General features: G+C 40.9%; 1 protein-coding gene across 1 annotated transcript; it reads right to left on the bottom strand.

Annotated features, from left to right (window-relative positions):
- Positions 1-3,045: 3,045 nt before the first annotated feature.
- Positions 3,046-9,595, bottom strand: LOC124661113. The gene is made up of 9 exons (XM_047198968.1): positions 9,445-9,595; positions 7,633-7,689; positions 7,008-7,172; positions 6,794-6,899; positions 5,817-5,999; positions 5,161-5,326; positions 4,220-4,515; positions 3,702-3,791; positions 3,046-3,603 (listed from the first exon to the last, which is right to left on the bottom strand). Exons 2-9 carry the CDS (start codon positions 7,645-7,647, stop codon positions 3,551-3,553), a joined length of 1,074 nt encoding a protein of 357 aa, XP_047054924.1. The 5' UTR covers positions 7,648-7,689; positions 9,445-9,595; the 3' UTR covers positions 3,046-3,550.
- Positions 9,596-16,193: the final 6,598 nt, after the last annotated feature.

The raw sequence follows: 16,193 nt of genomic DNA, 5'->3' as shown, positions 1-16,193 counted from the left end.
TTATGTGCAAGACGAACCACGCAATGTTCCAAAGGAAAACGACGGTCGTCCCGATTCGCAGCCGAACGTTTCCGGCGCCGCCGCCTGGAGTACGGCGGCCAAAGATTAAAGCTAAGGACTAGTTAGAACTTAGAACCCTGATCGATCGAGCACTTAGACTCTAGATCTGACCCGGGGTGCGTGCAGTGATCTGCCAGTCAACACAGCCTGATTCACGTGTATTCTAGCGCCTGCACATCAAACACAGGGAAGAAGAGCTTTTGCACATCAATGGTGTCTGGAAATGAGCACGCGGACATGGCATTCTCCTAGACAAACTGGCAGAAACGAGTTGGCTGACGTGGTCATGTCATGTCAGCCAGTTGACTGTTGACTAGTCCTCAGACTGAAGCAACAAGTGTTGCCCAGTGTGCAACATGGCGTGCCGTGGCGACTGTGGACTTCCTTCGGTCCAAGCTCTTCTGATGACGATCGAATGAACATGGCAGGCACGCACCGGTTCCGGCGTTTCTCTCAAGACGCAGCCACGAATTACCGGGGTAGAGAGAAACCTAATCCCCAGTTTCACGTCGCTCTGTCTATACGGCTATGCCCCCATCTTCCTCAACTGCACCTTGCGTTCCCAGACTAGTTCATGTCCTTCCAATACTTCAGTCAAAACAGCGTTGAGGGTAGGCACGAATCTTACCTCACAACAAGCTCTCGTTTCGTTTTGCTTCTTTTTTTTGCATACCCTCAATATGAAACTGAACTGCTACACATCTTCCATCTTTCTTTCTTTAAGATACCTGTTATAGGTAGCGTTTTTTTTCTGGAAAAGTGACCAAATAAAGAACAAGTGTCGTTTATCAAAGTGAAATATTATTTGCTTTCCAAAAGCATTGGGTATCCATCTCATGTGGACTATGAGGAGATGGCCTAAATGAAGCCTTTCAAACGGCCCAAACGGGTGCAAGAGCTCACTACCTATTAGGATTATAACTGAGAGTTATTTTGAACTTTCCACATAAAGGAAGGGAAGGACAAGCCTTCCATCCAGCCACACCACTCAGTGGAGACACAAAAAATCTAGGATAGCCTCTATTTGGAGAAGAAAATCAAGAGACAAAGAAAAGTGAGAAAGTTGAAGGAAGAAACTAAATCAAGCGTCAGGCCTTGCCCACAAAGTTGTAAAAACCAGATCTGCATTATTGTCTCCTTTAAACTGTTGTTCCGCCATCTTTGCTGAGATTGCTCCAATCCCTAGCTTCTGTGCCGCAAATCTTGTTGTTGGCATCAAAGATTTGCTTGTATCTTGATGTCTAAGATCCTCTACTGCTCTTTGAAGAAGACCTTGTTGTATCCCCGTTTGATAATAGTGAAAAAAAGAAAGAGATTTGGTTGGCTTTGGCCCGTGGTTTTTCCTCTCAAGTTGAGAAGTTTTCCATGCAAAACAGATTGGTATCCATGTGTCTTGATTTGCTACTGCACTTCCCACATCATGTAGACTATTTCATCCATATATGTTGCTGCATATGTTTCCTTTGACACGAGCAGCGATTCGCGAGTTAGTGCACATTGGTGATTCCGCTGCGTATTTTCCTATCACTATTAAGTGTGCGCTAATCTCCAATTAAGAATTAACTAGTCTCGCCACAGTTTTCCAACTAAAAGATCAATGTGGGTTGGGGATTGAGGGTCTAGATATAAAAGAACATCTGCTTATTGAGCAAATGGATTTTGGAGTTACCTAATGAAGACGGAGTGCACAACGAATATCTTAGGACAAAATCCCTCCCGCGGGTTCAAATGTAGCCTACGAATTCTCCTTTTGGAACGGGATAATGCGTGGTTCTTTCGTCATGGGTGACGGAAAGAATACTCGGAAAACTCTTGGCTTGGGCGCAAGTCACTATCTATAGAGTATACATCATTATAGAAATGTGAGTGTGGCTGAGGTGATTAATCAAACACCGCTGAACATCCTTTTTAGACGTGTGCTAAGAGATGAAAAATGACATCCCTTGTTGAATTTGGTGGAGAGATTGATCGAGGTGCACCTATCCGATGAACCGAATGATTTCTCGTGGCACTTAACAGCTTCTTTTCTCAGTGAAATCCTTATATGCTGATTATATGAATGGCCACGCTGGTTTCCTAAAGAAATACTCGTGAAAACTAAAGGCGCAATGGAAGATTAGAATTTTTATGTGGTTATTACTCAACAAAAACATTGCTTAGAAAAACTAAAATCAACATATGTAAAGAAATGTGCCTTATGTGATTCGCAGGAGTTCGTGGAACATTTATTTATTACACGCCCATTAGCGAAATTAATTTGGAGGTTAGTCTATTTTACTTTTAACATACCACCTCTAACCAATATCAAAAATAGTTTTGGCATGGAATCAATAAAAATAAGAAGAGCAAACTCGAATTTCTGTAGGTGTTTGTGCTTTACTTCGGGAAATTTAGAATTGTCAAAATGATATAAGTTTGAACAAAACAGAAGGTGCTCAAGTTTTGCAGAGTTACTTACTTACTGAATCAACATGTGGTCTTATCTTCTTCTAGAGGATCAACGGGGCCTATGAATTCTGGATGCCCTCGATTGATGGTAGTCGTACAAGGTATCTTTAGCCAAGGTGGTTGACGGCTTTCTAATAGTAGGATACATGATGCATGCGTTGTTTGTATTGTTTCTTTCAATGGCTAATCCATGTCGCCACATTATGTGATCTTTGAGATTGTAAGCTATAAATAAATTCTAACAATATATAATAAAAGCATGTTGTGTATATCACTTTAATGGAGAGGCTGAGGCGTTCCCCTTTAAAAAAAATAGATTGATGTGGCTGTTTTTTCGTTTGCGTTTTTGCAGGGCCCTAAGGCTGCTTTGAAGCACAAACTTTCTGGCAGTATTCAGCATAGGTGCTAAAAACACAATAAGCTAAATATCAAAACTTCCGAGAGAAAAAGCCCCAATCGAAACGGGTCCATACATGGCGACCAAAGAGACAATAAAGGCGTTAGGAGAAATGTATTTCTAGCATGAACGCTAGCTAATTAGGAGAAATGTTTCATCAAATTTCACCGGGATTTAATTAGTCCACTTTTTCTGTTGTTCACGAAAACGTGACAAAACCTGATGAAACTTGGCAGCATGAATCTTGATGCACTAAATCAGTAGGAGAAATATGCTAGTGTGCATGCTAGAAACGTTCACTAGACCAGACCAACTGTATTCGCAAAAAAAAAAAGACCAGACCAACTGTCCACTTCTTCAGATATTACAAAGGGTTGTTCCTGAGGTTTGACACATTTTTTCTACACATTTCATCCTTGCAGCCAGCAGCTTTATCCGCTCAAGGCTATCCGACTGATTATTCCAAAGCATTAGGATTGACCACTACAAAATTCTTCAGTGGCACACACCAGTTACCGCACCTATGGGGAGTGTGCTCGACCAGATTTTCTACGGTATACATGCATGGTTGAGAGAGTACACTACATGAGATGACGCCCCGGCCAGGTCTGAATTTGAATGGGACTATTTAAACCCTGTCCTCTATCACTTCTCTTCGTCTGACTGAGATCCGTTGATGGCGTCCGCAAAGTACTCAACTGGAGATAATAAGACATACCACAAATCGTTAGGTCAGGGATGATGATTAGTTTGGCAATTCCTTGATTGATAGAATTAGAAACACGAGGAAAATTACCTATGTCATCATGGTCTGGGGAATCAAGTAAGAGGTCTGAGTCCGAGGGCAGGAATGGGGTACCGGCGTAGTTCTCAAGGGCCTCCAAATCTAGACATGAATATGGAATGCCAACAGTGTTATTAGGAAGATAGTCAATTGGGACGTGGAAAATAAATGCTGACTGAGTTGTACTTTTGTTAAAGAACTCAAGTATTTTATAAAATCCACGAGTTTCCACCAATAATGAGTTGTAGAGATGCAACTATCTCTGTTTTTGGGTTTCCACCAATAATGAGTTGTGGAATAAATGAAGTGGCTCAAACAGTAGTGTGTGTCTTCCAAAAACAGAGATAGTTGCATCTCTACAGAACAGCCTATTGTTGTTCCTCTAGCAATTTTTCACACATGAACTCTTATATTACTTCACTGCTAGCCGCGCAGAATTTATAGCAGATACTATTTTCATGTTTCGTATGAACTGGTTGTCAAAAGAAAGACTATTCAATAGAGTAAAACTACCAGAGACAGAAAATCACCTCCCAAACTTGTCAAATCAGCTGTAAGATCAGACAGACTGAAATTCCACAGCTGCCCTAAGGATCGGATGGAGTCCCTTGACGAACCATCTGGCCCTAATTGCAGAGGTCCTGTGTCCCCTATGTCAGTTCCAAATGCTGAATCCAGTACTGATGTATCCATGGCCATCCCTGGTATCTCAGATGGAGTGAAAGGAGCATGGTTGCTTGATGCTGCTGATGAGGGACTCATAACCATCTCTGATGGCATAGCACCAGCATGTGCAGCTTCAGGTGCACCATTGTCCACAGCCATGCTACAAGCAACATCAGAGTAACATCATATGAGACATGAATGTGAATAGAAAGAGGGGGGAAATGAAACACGCAATATGGACATGACTTTTTGCAAGACATTAGGTCAGAGGGGCTGCAGCCTGCACTCCTGGTTGCATCATTCGGCAACACAGCTTAACAATCATTGGTTGAAAAAAGATGTTTCAGCAACATAACATCAAGTGAAGCAGAAATATGGATCACAAGAGAAAAGATAGGGATATTTCCGACCGTTAAGTACTTCTCATGAAACTTTTTGTAGCAAGAGATGTCAAAAAAAAAGCATTGTAGTTAAGTCAACAAAGTGGTGAATAATAACAGCCAGTGACATTACTTCAAAGTACCAAACCCTTCAGTAATCATTTATTCCTTAGCAGTTTGACTGCTGCAGCACTAAAAATAGTACACATGCATCTTACAGTATGTGTATATTCAAGATTTGTTTCAACTATATAGACAGAAGCACCAACGGAAGATAAAATGTTCGAATATTTCAATATGTATGCATGGATAAAACACAATTTGCCAGGCAAAAATATTCACGGAACATGATTAAACTGATGCATCTCACAACACAAACAGCTCACATGAAGGGAAAACAAACATGAGATAAATGTAATGCTTACTCATTTCCAGAGTTCATGCGAATTGGGTGATAGCCACCTGGTGCAGGTATACCATTCACCATATGACCACTGGATAGACCACAAACCATTGGATCAATGTGAGGCTGGCCAGGAGCAGGCATCAGAGGTTGCTGAAGTACTGGATACCCCATCGGTAAATTGTTAACTGCACCAGATTCACAATTGCATTGAATAAGAGTGATAATAATATTTAGAAATGTCTAAACCAGTCAATGATGAAAGCTAAACCTGAAAGATTGTTCAATCATGCTAAAGATTCACTATAAAAATTGGTGCTAGTGAAAAAGAATCATTACAAGATCTTCACTATTATTACCATTATGGAGTCTTGCCATACAACCCAACAATTATGCAGTAAATGAGGATAATATGGACTCGAGAAAGCGGAGAGGAGATGTTTACTTATATGAGACGATATTTTGATAGAAGGTATGGAACTGTAAAATTTGTTCTGTAAAATCACAAGACAGGGAGGGATATTGATAAAAAAAAAATGTGCATACTTGCGCACTTCCCGTGGAAGGCAAATTGTACTCAAAAAGCAGCTAAGGTGAAAAGAAAGCATATTAGAAATTCTAAACTGCGATGTACTTATTGAGCATCTTTTGAGGGCTAGACGTCAGCATGGACATTACCTGGCATATGATGCATTCCATTTTGCATTGGAGCCATTGGAACATTCTGAGGTGCTGGATATTTCATCAAATTGAACTGGTGTTGCAATAAATGGTTGAACAAGATAATTTGCCTTTTCAATTTCAATCTTATGTAGTAAGCCCGAAAGAATTCAGAGTTCTCTTCTTCAAGTTTCTGCCATACTGAAAATACAAAAAATATCAAAGTAAGCAACAAAACTTTAGAGCTCGAATGGATGTATATTTAGATGCTCGAAATTCAAGAAACATATTATGAAATCCCTTGATCTCATAGAGCATTCCAAATTATCCTTTTGCCCTGAGAAATTCCAATCGATGTAAGTATCAATGAATGTTAGGTTAAACTGGTAGGCAAGCATCTGATACTCAATTCATGGCATAGTCACACTGAGAAAATCTGCAACGATGCACAGATCTTTTGTGTGTTTCAAGGAAAAGGAGAAAGTGATACATTATATTATGCTAATTTGTTCGTCAATGTCATGGGCAGGAGTTGTGCGTGCCTCTTGAAAAGATGATTTTTATACTATAATAAAATATCATACTCCCTCCGGTCCGGAAAAACTGTCGAACTGACCATTTTGCTAAAAGAACCATTCAATTTTATTTTCCTCAGCCCGCAATCCATCTTGCTGACGCATTAAACCATCGGAGCAGTGCAGAGGCAGAGAGACCCGGCCGTTACGGGAGGCATGCATTCATGGTCTGACTAAACAGCCAGCCAAAAAGCTCGGCCACCACATGCATGCATGGTCCGTTCAAAGACGAGCTATAAAAGCTGATTTACGAAGGTTATAACTGTAAAATGTAATTGTACTAACGGTCCGACATTTATTCCGGATCGGAGGGAGTATATTACTGGTTGCACTTTGAAGTATGTGGAAAAGTAAATTAGCAAGCACAAAAAAAGGAAATTCAAACATGAATATCATCATTGGCTGAATTTGCAACATCACCTAAAGTAGTGAAGCCAGGTTCTATTCTCGCGCGGGTAGAAAGGGTCCTAACAACCTCTCCTTTGGTCATGTACAGTTGCAGACAGCGCTCTATCAAATTCTGGACCTGCAAACAGATTTCAAGTTTCACTAATTAATTGTCAAGAGTGTGAGACCCCCAATGTAGAGGGATATAATCTGGTAAAACCATAGCTTCAACAGGTAGACATCTTACAAGTTCAATGTCTTCGCGGGATACTTTTCTATTATCATTACTAGCGACTGATAAAGAACCAGAATCTCCTGCAGGAGCATCAGTGGACATAGTGTTTAGTTGGTTACTCTGCACTTCATTAGTACCTTGTGGTGACATCTGCAACTCTGTTGTGCTCTGAATATCCTGTATGTAATGTCCATAAGTAACACAAATCAGTTATCTGCTAAAGGCAACACACAATGGATGCTAATACTGAAAGTAGTAACAGTTAATTATGAGTGTTATTAGTAAGAAAAAACAGATGCATTGGCATCAAGAAAAAAATATCTTCAATAACAGGTAAAGTAGCGTCTTGACTGTTCCCACTATTACTGAATAGGAGAGTTACAGGACTAAAGAAAGCGTCGCAACAGTATCTCAATTTTTTGATAATAAGTACACATACACAAATTACTATAGATTTCTTTTTGCCAGTTACCAACACATAATGCATAATCATCTCAATCACTCTCTGTCAGCTAAATATAAATTTTACGCACTTTCACCATCTGGTTAGACCAACCAAACATAATTTTACAGTGAAAGATAAAGATAATTAGAAGGAAGATCTTTAGTGACAACTGATAATAGCAAGCAAATTCACCTGTGAATCCTTCATTGCAGCTTATGGAAATTGCGGAGTGCAGGATCAATGCTTATCCTGATAGGGAAATAATATCAATGATTACGCTGGATTGCATGCCGAAAATAAACAAAAAACCATTGCAGTTCACGCTAAATAAATCTTGCTGCAACATTAGACACGAAACTGACATATCAGCTTTCTCAAATTTCCCGCTTCGAACTAGAAGCAAGTGAACTTCATATTTTTCATCAAATAATGGAAAAAAAGGTGAAAAGAAAAGGAAAGTGCAGTGACATGGTAGAGAGAATGTAGTAGGGTCTGTCATGGTTTAAGGAAACAATTATTATTGCTATTCTACAGCGATTTTGGCATTCTAAAATTAAAAGAAACAATACCAAAAATCAGAAAATTGATGATAACATCATTCGGTCAGCTAGATTTGACTTGGTGCCAGCCACAATATGAGAGTGAAAGCTAGAAATATAACCAACACGGCATAAGCTATGTATATGACAATGATGCTTGAGAACCCTTTCTGGGCTTCAAAAAAAACAAAAACAAAAAAACTTACATATATATCTACTGAACATGAAACACATATAATGAGCTCTTTTCTGAAATAATAGAAATGTGTAATGTAGGTTTAAGGGTTGTTTTCCCCTGATGTTAGTGCTTGTTGATCAAGTAATTGTGTCCCCAATAAACACCAATAAAAAAATACATTACTGAGAAATGTGTAATGTAGGTTTAAGGGCTGTTTTTCCCTTATGTGTTTTCTCGAATAAAAAAAGACATTACTGAGAATCTCCATAGTCGGTAAAAAAGAGGCTTGAGATTATCTTTTTTTTTGAGAACTCGCAGGAGATCTGTGTGTCATTTCATTAAGATAGAAGTTTGGATTACAGCTGAGAACACGGACAAAACCCGGCCCACCAACGACCACCTAAGATGGTCGAGCCCTTACACAACAACACCTCTAGCCGACCCACCCCTACCAGCACACCATAATCGCCAATCTTGGAGTGCCGCGTCAAGAACCTGACCCACGGTGGAAGCGGAACCCTCAAAAACCCTAGCGTTCCGCTCAACCCAGAGGCATCTCCAGAGAAGCATGACGGCTGAGTTGAGGACCCTAGCATCCTTGCGGGGCAGGCGATCGGCCGCGTCAGGCTTGAGATTATCACTTAATAGCATACAAAAGGAAGTAATTGTGTCCCCAATAAACACCATTCATACGCTAAATACATCACTGAATTTGACTTCATAACTCTGAGATACTAGAGATGAAAGTGAAATTTGATTCATAGAAACTTTACTGGATTTGTACTATCATTTACTGTAGCACCATCTTAGAATCTTGGAAGAATTCAAATGTAAAATAACACTGCTGAGTGCTGACAGTGGGCGCCCATGTTTAAAACCAAGATTAACCTTGTTTTGAAACAAAACATATTATGAACCGCAAAGAACTTGGAAAGGTAGGGAACAAACAGATAAATTATACTAAAACAACGGACTCGAACCAGTTGACTTGACAAATTAACATGATTGCTTTAGTACGGCTCAGAGCAAAAGAATAGTTCTGCAATTTTAACGCCAAGAAGTCAGGGGCACTAACGTGGGGCGTGGAAATTCAGTTAAAGACCCAATTTTTGGGAAAACAAGCTGCTCGGCATCTGGGCAAAATGGGGCCGCTCAGATCGATCTTGCGCGGTAAAAAGAAGAAGAACCAATCGAGCCGTGGAAGGATGGATTAGATTAACGAGGGCACCGCGCAACAAACAAATCGGCAACTAACTGAATGAAAAGAAGGAATGGTTGATTGCTCACTGCGACGGCAAATACGAAGCGAGACGAACTCTTGAAGCTCAGGACGCAAGTGGGATCTTCTGCGTCGTGCCCGGTGAGCGCGTCACCGGACAGAAAAGACGACGGCCACGGACCGACGCAGCCGGCGACGAGCGGAGGAGCTGCCGGGCGGCACCAACAGCGGAGGGCAGGAGCGAAAGAGCGGCGGCGCCACCAAGAAGGAGGAGCGGCGGCGGAGTGAAGGAGGGAGGCGAGCTGGCTGCCTTAATCGAGGGCCGAGGGCCGGGACAGAGGCGGGGCGCAGCCGGCGCCGCAGGCGGTGGCCACGAGCGGCGTGACGTGCTCCGGTGTGTGGCGAGCACGAGTGGGGTGTGTGCAAGCCAATAGCAGGCTAACGCAGGCTGTTCCGAAGCCCACTTAAACTTTTACTGCTTGCCCGCGATACTAGATGTTGGTCTGCGGTAGGATTGTCATAATTTCGTTTATTTTCATTATATTTTACCTATTCTTAGTGTTTGTTTGATCCAACTTATGCATTTTTATGGCGGATGTTCTGCACAGATCATAAATGAACACAATGGATTGGAATGCACCGCAATGCCAACGACAAGCATAATTTAAGACAATTTACGAGGTGCGGAGCAAGCGAGCCCGCGAACATGGAGCCGGCACCCTAACTTGGAGCAATAATCTAGTAAAGCAGAGTTCCATATCAAAGAGAGAATCAATCAATCAAAGCCGGCCCAGCACCACTAACTAACATGGTTTCATTGTGCTCCCTGCTTCATAATTATGTTGTGGTTTTAGTTTAATTATAAACAAAAACCACGACAATAATTATGGAACAGGGGGAGTAGTGCTTTGTACTTGTTGTTGTTGTAGGGAGAACTAATCGTGAGGAGGGAAGGAACATGAATCGGAAAATATAGCCCAGAACATGGGAAATCTGGTGAGATTATTTGAGAAGAAGAGTCACCCGCGGGTGGATAAAATTTGGAAACACGGAAATTCATGATTTTAGTCATGTAGACACCGGTACCTTTTGTTATGCTAGCCGGTACTAAATGTGCATGAACCTACACCCAAGTACCACACAGAGTGTCACTAAGATGTGGGCTAGCTTCAACTCGGTTGATTTCATGGTGAATCCACAAATATATGGGAATGAATCTCAAGCTTTCTGCTTAAATTAAAGGGATCGAACGTATTTTCTCAGAATAAACCAACATTTGACTCCATAATTTGTAACTTTTACTCACAAAACAATTACAATTATCAAAACATTCACTTTTTTCACCCACTCGCCCTCTCAAATAGAACACGGCTCTCGATCCAAAGAAATCAAAGTGTGGATATTGAATATAGCTTCTACTTTATCAATCATAAATTTTAGCTCGAAAAAACGAATATCAAAAAACAAAATACTATAGTACCTGGTAATAACCCTAGATCTTGAGATCCCCTACCTCGACCTACTCAATACAGGCCGAGAAGGTTAGATAGGGAAGGAGGGACATGAGGATTTTGAGAGAGACATGGAAGATAAGAGTACCTCCCCTTGAAGAATGTGGAAGAAGGAGAGAAGACTCCTTCAAACCTTCAAGGGTGATTTGTTTTAGGTGAGCACACGCCCGTTATCTTTGTGTACTAAAATACCCTTGATATGTAGTGGGGCAAGTGCACGCCTACACTCACACGTGTATTGCCCCTCGTCACCTCCTTCTTTTCCTTTTTGGTCGCTAGTGAACCAATTTCTAAAAGTAAGAGATATAAAGTAGCTTTGAGTTATGTCGAAGCGGCTACCTAAAAAATAATGTTTGGTGGAAATAAAATCATGGTTGTGGTTGCGAAGGATCATTTATTGTCAGTGTGCAGCCTACTTGTTATGGCAAGTAAAAGTATAGTTTTCAAGACCTACACACGTGTAAGGTTTATGGAGTTACTTATGTGCAGTTCTCCTTTGACCTCCAAATTAAATTTTCGATGACACTGGGTAGACCTAGAGTAAATAGATGTTTGTGTTTTCAACGGTAGATAGCAACTTGATTTTGTCCCTAAAACATGAACCAAACAAAAGAATTTCTCAAATATTTGATCTCACTCATTTGCATCCGAGTAAAATATATCTGATTTGATACGAACAATAGATTCCTAGTGGGTTGTTGGAAGAGGCGACACCGATCATTGCGTGGAAACACCTTCGTGCGCATCCGGAAATGGGGGGAATCTGAGGTTGGTTGTGGATGATTGACAATAGAATTGGTCTTTGTTGTGACTCTAAGTGTTGTTTTACAAAATGGGTAGAGGTGGGACTGAGGTCTCTAATTTGATCGTTGGTACAATATCCAACGGCTCTTATAGATATTTTCAGGAACTGTGTCGTTTTCACTTGATATGCTCCCCCTTCTCTATGTGCCAGTTGAAAGGACACGGATGCCACCTAGAGATGATGAATAGGTGGTTTCAATTTTTTTACGAGATGGGCATAACAAATGCGAAATAAAACTAGCATTTTAATTTATGAAGCACAAAACCTATATAACTAGGGTTCACATATGTGCATGAATAACTTATGCTAAGCAAGACAAGCAACTATGTGATAGCAAGATATATAACTTCAAGCACGAATGCTATCATAAAGTAAAGTGCATAAGTAAAGAGCTAAGGCATTGAAATAACCAAGGCACGCGGAGACGGTGATGTATCCCGAAGTTCACACTCTTGCGAGTGCTACTCTCCATTGGAGCGGTGTGGAGGCACAAGGCTCCCCAAACAAGATTGGGGCAATCTCGACAACTTAATTGGACGCTCCCAAGAAATCGTCATGAAGGCCTCGCGCTCGAGGAAGCTCCACCACTTAATTGGATGCCCCAAGAACACCACTAAGTCACAAAGTCGTCTAGTGTCCAAAGACCCAAGAGGAACAAGCTCCCGGAACAAGCTCCCGAAGAGATATACTCACGAACTCTGTCAACAAGTGTGCGGTTACATTTGTAAGATTATGCCACAACTCCATCATTATCTTCTTGCTTCCGATTATATGACATCAACAAGGGAGACGTCAGGTGCGACAACCACCTTGCCTAGACCCATTACCTTAAATTTTGACTTACCACCATAGGTGACGGTTACATTTGTAAGATTAGGCCTCAACTCCATCATGATGTTCTTGCTTCCGGTCATATGACTTATGTATCGACTATCAAGCATCCATTTTGGCCCATCAGAAGGATAGTCCTACAAGAAATCAAGGCTTGGTTTTAGGTCCCCATTTTTCAATGGGTCCTCGTTGTAATTAAAAAGGGTCTTAGGGACCCGAATAGACCAAGCAACCTAACCATCATATGGTCCAACATATTTTGCATAAACATCGTCATAGTAATCATGAAATATCCCATAATGAGGGTTAGCAATTCCCGCAAAGTCATCATCAGTGGCTTTGCCCCTTGTGGCATAACCCCCCAAAAAATCTCCTTTGCTTGTGTAGGCTTGGACTTCTTCTTGTTGGTATTCTTCTTCTTCGACTTGGAGACAAATCCAATGCCCTCTTTCCCATTATTTGATCTTTGATTTCTCAAAAGATCATTCAAGCTTTTCCCACCTTGGGGAATAGGGGACTTAGCAAGATCGGCCTTCATTCTAGCATTCTTCTCAATGACATTTGCATGATCACAAGAAGGAGTATAAGAACTAGGTATATTATATTTAGTTAGTTGAATCTGAAGTTGCTCATGATACATGGTAAGGGTATAGAATTCACTCTCCAAAGCCTTCTACGCCTTATCAAGTTTCGCTATATCCTTAATTAGTCTAGCATGACCAACACCAAATTCAATCTTTTTTATTTTTAAGCACATTAGACAAAGTAATAGCATGGTCATGTTAATTAGTGAGGTTAGAAGCATTTTCATTATGTGTCTCCTCAAGGGAAGGCAAACTCTCCTCAAGAGTTTCTCCGAGTTCTTGCTCTTCTTCAAGAGCTTGAGTCTCATCAGCATTTTCTCTCTCAAACGTTTCCTTGAGATAAAGAAGGTCATTAGTTTGACCAAGTTCATCCATAAGGGTCTCAACGTGTTTTTAGCTTCACCTTGCAAGTTAGAGATAAAAAAATCCATGGAAATAATGTCTTATTTAATCTTGAGACTATCAAGATCACCCACCAAATCATTATTATTGTTGGAGATGAGTTTAGAAGAAGGTGATACCTTGTAGGTCTTATCCATGAGGAACTTGGAGTTGTTGTTGGAGAGATTCTCATTGGGGGATGCAAACAGAGACAACATAGTAGATGTGATGGCAATGGAGGCCACCTCACTTGTTGTATCTTATTGATCATCTTCTTCCCCGGAAGAATATTCCTCACGAGTCACCAACATATACTTTGAAGTCTTCTTGTTGTTGGGGTTATTCTTGAAAATGGTCTTCTAGCGAGGGACCTTTGACTTATCCTAGGGAATAAGCTTGCCACCATGATTCTCATATGGAAACTTGGAAAGTACTGAACCTTGGGCCACCACTCCTTGGAGTATTTGAGTCGCTTCTTTGGTTGCCTCTTGATTTGTAATTAGTTGGGTCCCTCCAAAAGCTTCTTGTAGCAAGTGTTAAATGTTCATGGATACCATATTTTATGTCCTCAGGACACCACTCAAGATTTGCATCTCCAGTTTTTCAATCCACTTCCTCCATTGCCTTGGTGTTTGATGGTGCTCCGGTAATGGCGCCAGACAATCTTGGTGGCGGTTGTTGTGGAAGCGGTTGGGAAACTCCAAGAGGAAGGTGTGATGAGCACAGAAGCAAGTTTTCCCTCAGTAAGAAACCAAGGTTTAATCGACCAGTAGGAGAAAGGCGTGCCTTCTGAAGGTGTTGCTAGCTGACTAGTGGCAGGGCACACTACCGGCATCAGCAACAACGTGGAACCTGCACACAACACAACCACAATACTTTGCCCCAACTTACAGTGAGGTTGTCAATCTCACCGGTTTGCTGAACACAAAGGATTAGAGGTATCGAGTGGAAAGAGATGTTTGCAGTAATTAAAGAGAACAGAGCTTACAGTCAGTAAAAAAGAACATGGTTGCAGTGGATGAATTTATCAGTGTAAAGGAAAGGACCGGGGTCCACAGTTCACTAGAGGTGTCTCTCCATAAAGATAAATAGCATCCTGGGTGAACAAATTACAGGTGGGCAATTGACAGAATATCGACCATATATGACAAGATGATTACTATGAGATTCGTTTGGGCATTACAACATAATACATAGACCGTAATCCAACTGCGTCTATGACTAATAATCCACCTTCCGGTTATCGTCCGAACCCCTTCCAGTATTAAGTTGCAAGCAACAGATTATCGTATTAAGCAATGTGTGTAAAGTAAGCAATAGAATTACCCTTGGATAAAACATTGTTGTTTTCTCCCTAGTAGCAACAGCACATCTACAATCTTATAAGTTATTGTCACTGTAATGTCCCAGGTTTAGAGATGATCGAGGGGTAGATTTTAGAAAGGGATGTGCATTGCATAGTAAATTCTGGGGAAATTTCGCGCTTTTAAACAAAAACTGCATCGAAGGGGAACAAGTTTCTCTCTTGACACCTTACAGGGTTAGGGTTTCGAGAGTGCGACAAACTTGCAACTCACTTCACTAGTTTAGGGTTTTGAGAAGAGAGGGTAGAGTTTGCATCATAACTTAAGTTGCATGATTGAATTAAAACTTAAGTTGAATTTGAATTTCAAATTCAAACATCAAATGAACATCTCATAAATTCAATTGTGAGGAAATTCATCAAGTAAATTATAAACAATAAAGAATATAAACATTCCAATTATTTAGTAAAGCTCATTAGGGAAACTTTGAGCTTTATTAATAATCACACAAGATACATTGTCATTACAATATTCATAAGAGAAAAGAAATGAATAATACAACATATTACAAGAATTGCTCAAATAAGAAAAAGAAGATTACAAATAATGACCTATCCTAAATTACAAGTCTAGTTTCATAAAGATGATTGAATCCGATGATCTTCATCTTCACTTGATTACACTCTTGATTCCCCGCACAACTCAAAACAAAAACAGAAATTAAGCCAAGTGGCAAAGCCACTTGGCAGAGTTAAAAGAAATGGAAATTGTGGATATGGATCAGCTTCCGCCGAGCCGATCATCTCCAAACCAAGTACGAGCATCGAGTGCACACACACACAGCCCACACTGCTCGCCGTGCAGTGTGCATGCTCAACAAGACACACAGTACTGGGGAGAGTCACCAAGATGACCGTGCCAAGCCGTCGACCGCAGGAGCCAACAAGGGATCATATAAAACCTTTTCACAGCCGTAAACCCTAGCAGCTCATCGACAGGATCTCCAAAGGGTAAGAACACCAAGAACAGCCTAGAACAAGAAGAACAACCAAGTCTGTTCAACCTCGTCCAAACTCACCACCGAACCAGCATCAAGAATCACAAGCCACAAGGAGGAGCAGGGCAAGCCAAGCAAATCACCGAAGCAAAACCTCTACAACAACACTTTAATCTAGGAGCTGGAGTGAGGTATACAATTCATCATGAGCAAACCGGATGGTTTTGCTCATAAATTGCACAGCATGATCTCAATCACACCACAAGGGTAGAAACCCTATATGTGAGTCATCATATGGCTACTCGGCCAAATTGGTGCAAGTGAACAAGAGAGAAACAAATAGGAAAGCACCCCGGGAACATTGGCTATGCCAAACTAGTGACATAATCAAAGAAATCCAACAA

Source organism: Lolium rigidum, chromosome 6, assembly GCF_022539505.1.
Source record: "Lolium rigidum isolate FL_2022 chromosome 6, APGP_CSIRO_Lrig_0.1, whole genome shotgun sequence".
Classification (NCBI taxonomy): Eukaryota; Viridiplantae; Streptophyta; class Magnoliopsida; order Poales; family Poaceae; genus Lolium; species Lolium rigidum.
The sequence above is the reverse complement of the archived record's forward strand: the minus strand, read 5'-3'. Positions and strand labels throughout refer to the sequence as shown.

What these genes read in the sequence shown, in the direction of transcription:
- LOC124661113 (XM_047198968.1), bottom strand. An exon ending in CCCGCGAAGACATTGAACTT is followed by an intron (nt 6,900 to 7,007) that starts GTAAGATGTCTA and finishes ATCTGTTTGCAG; the next exon opens with GTCCAGAATTTGATAGAGCG. An exon ending in TGGAATGCATCATATGCCAG is followed by an intron (nt 5,327 to 5,816) that starts GTAATGTCCATG and finishes AATCTGGTGCAG; the next exon opens with TTAACAATTTACCGATGGGG.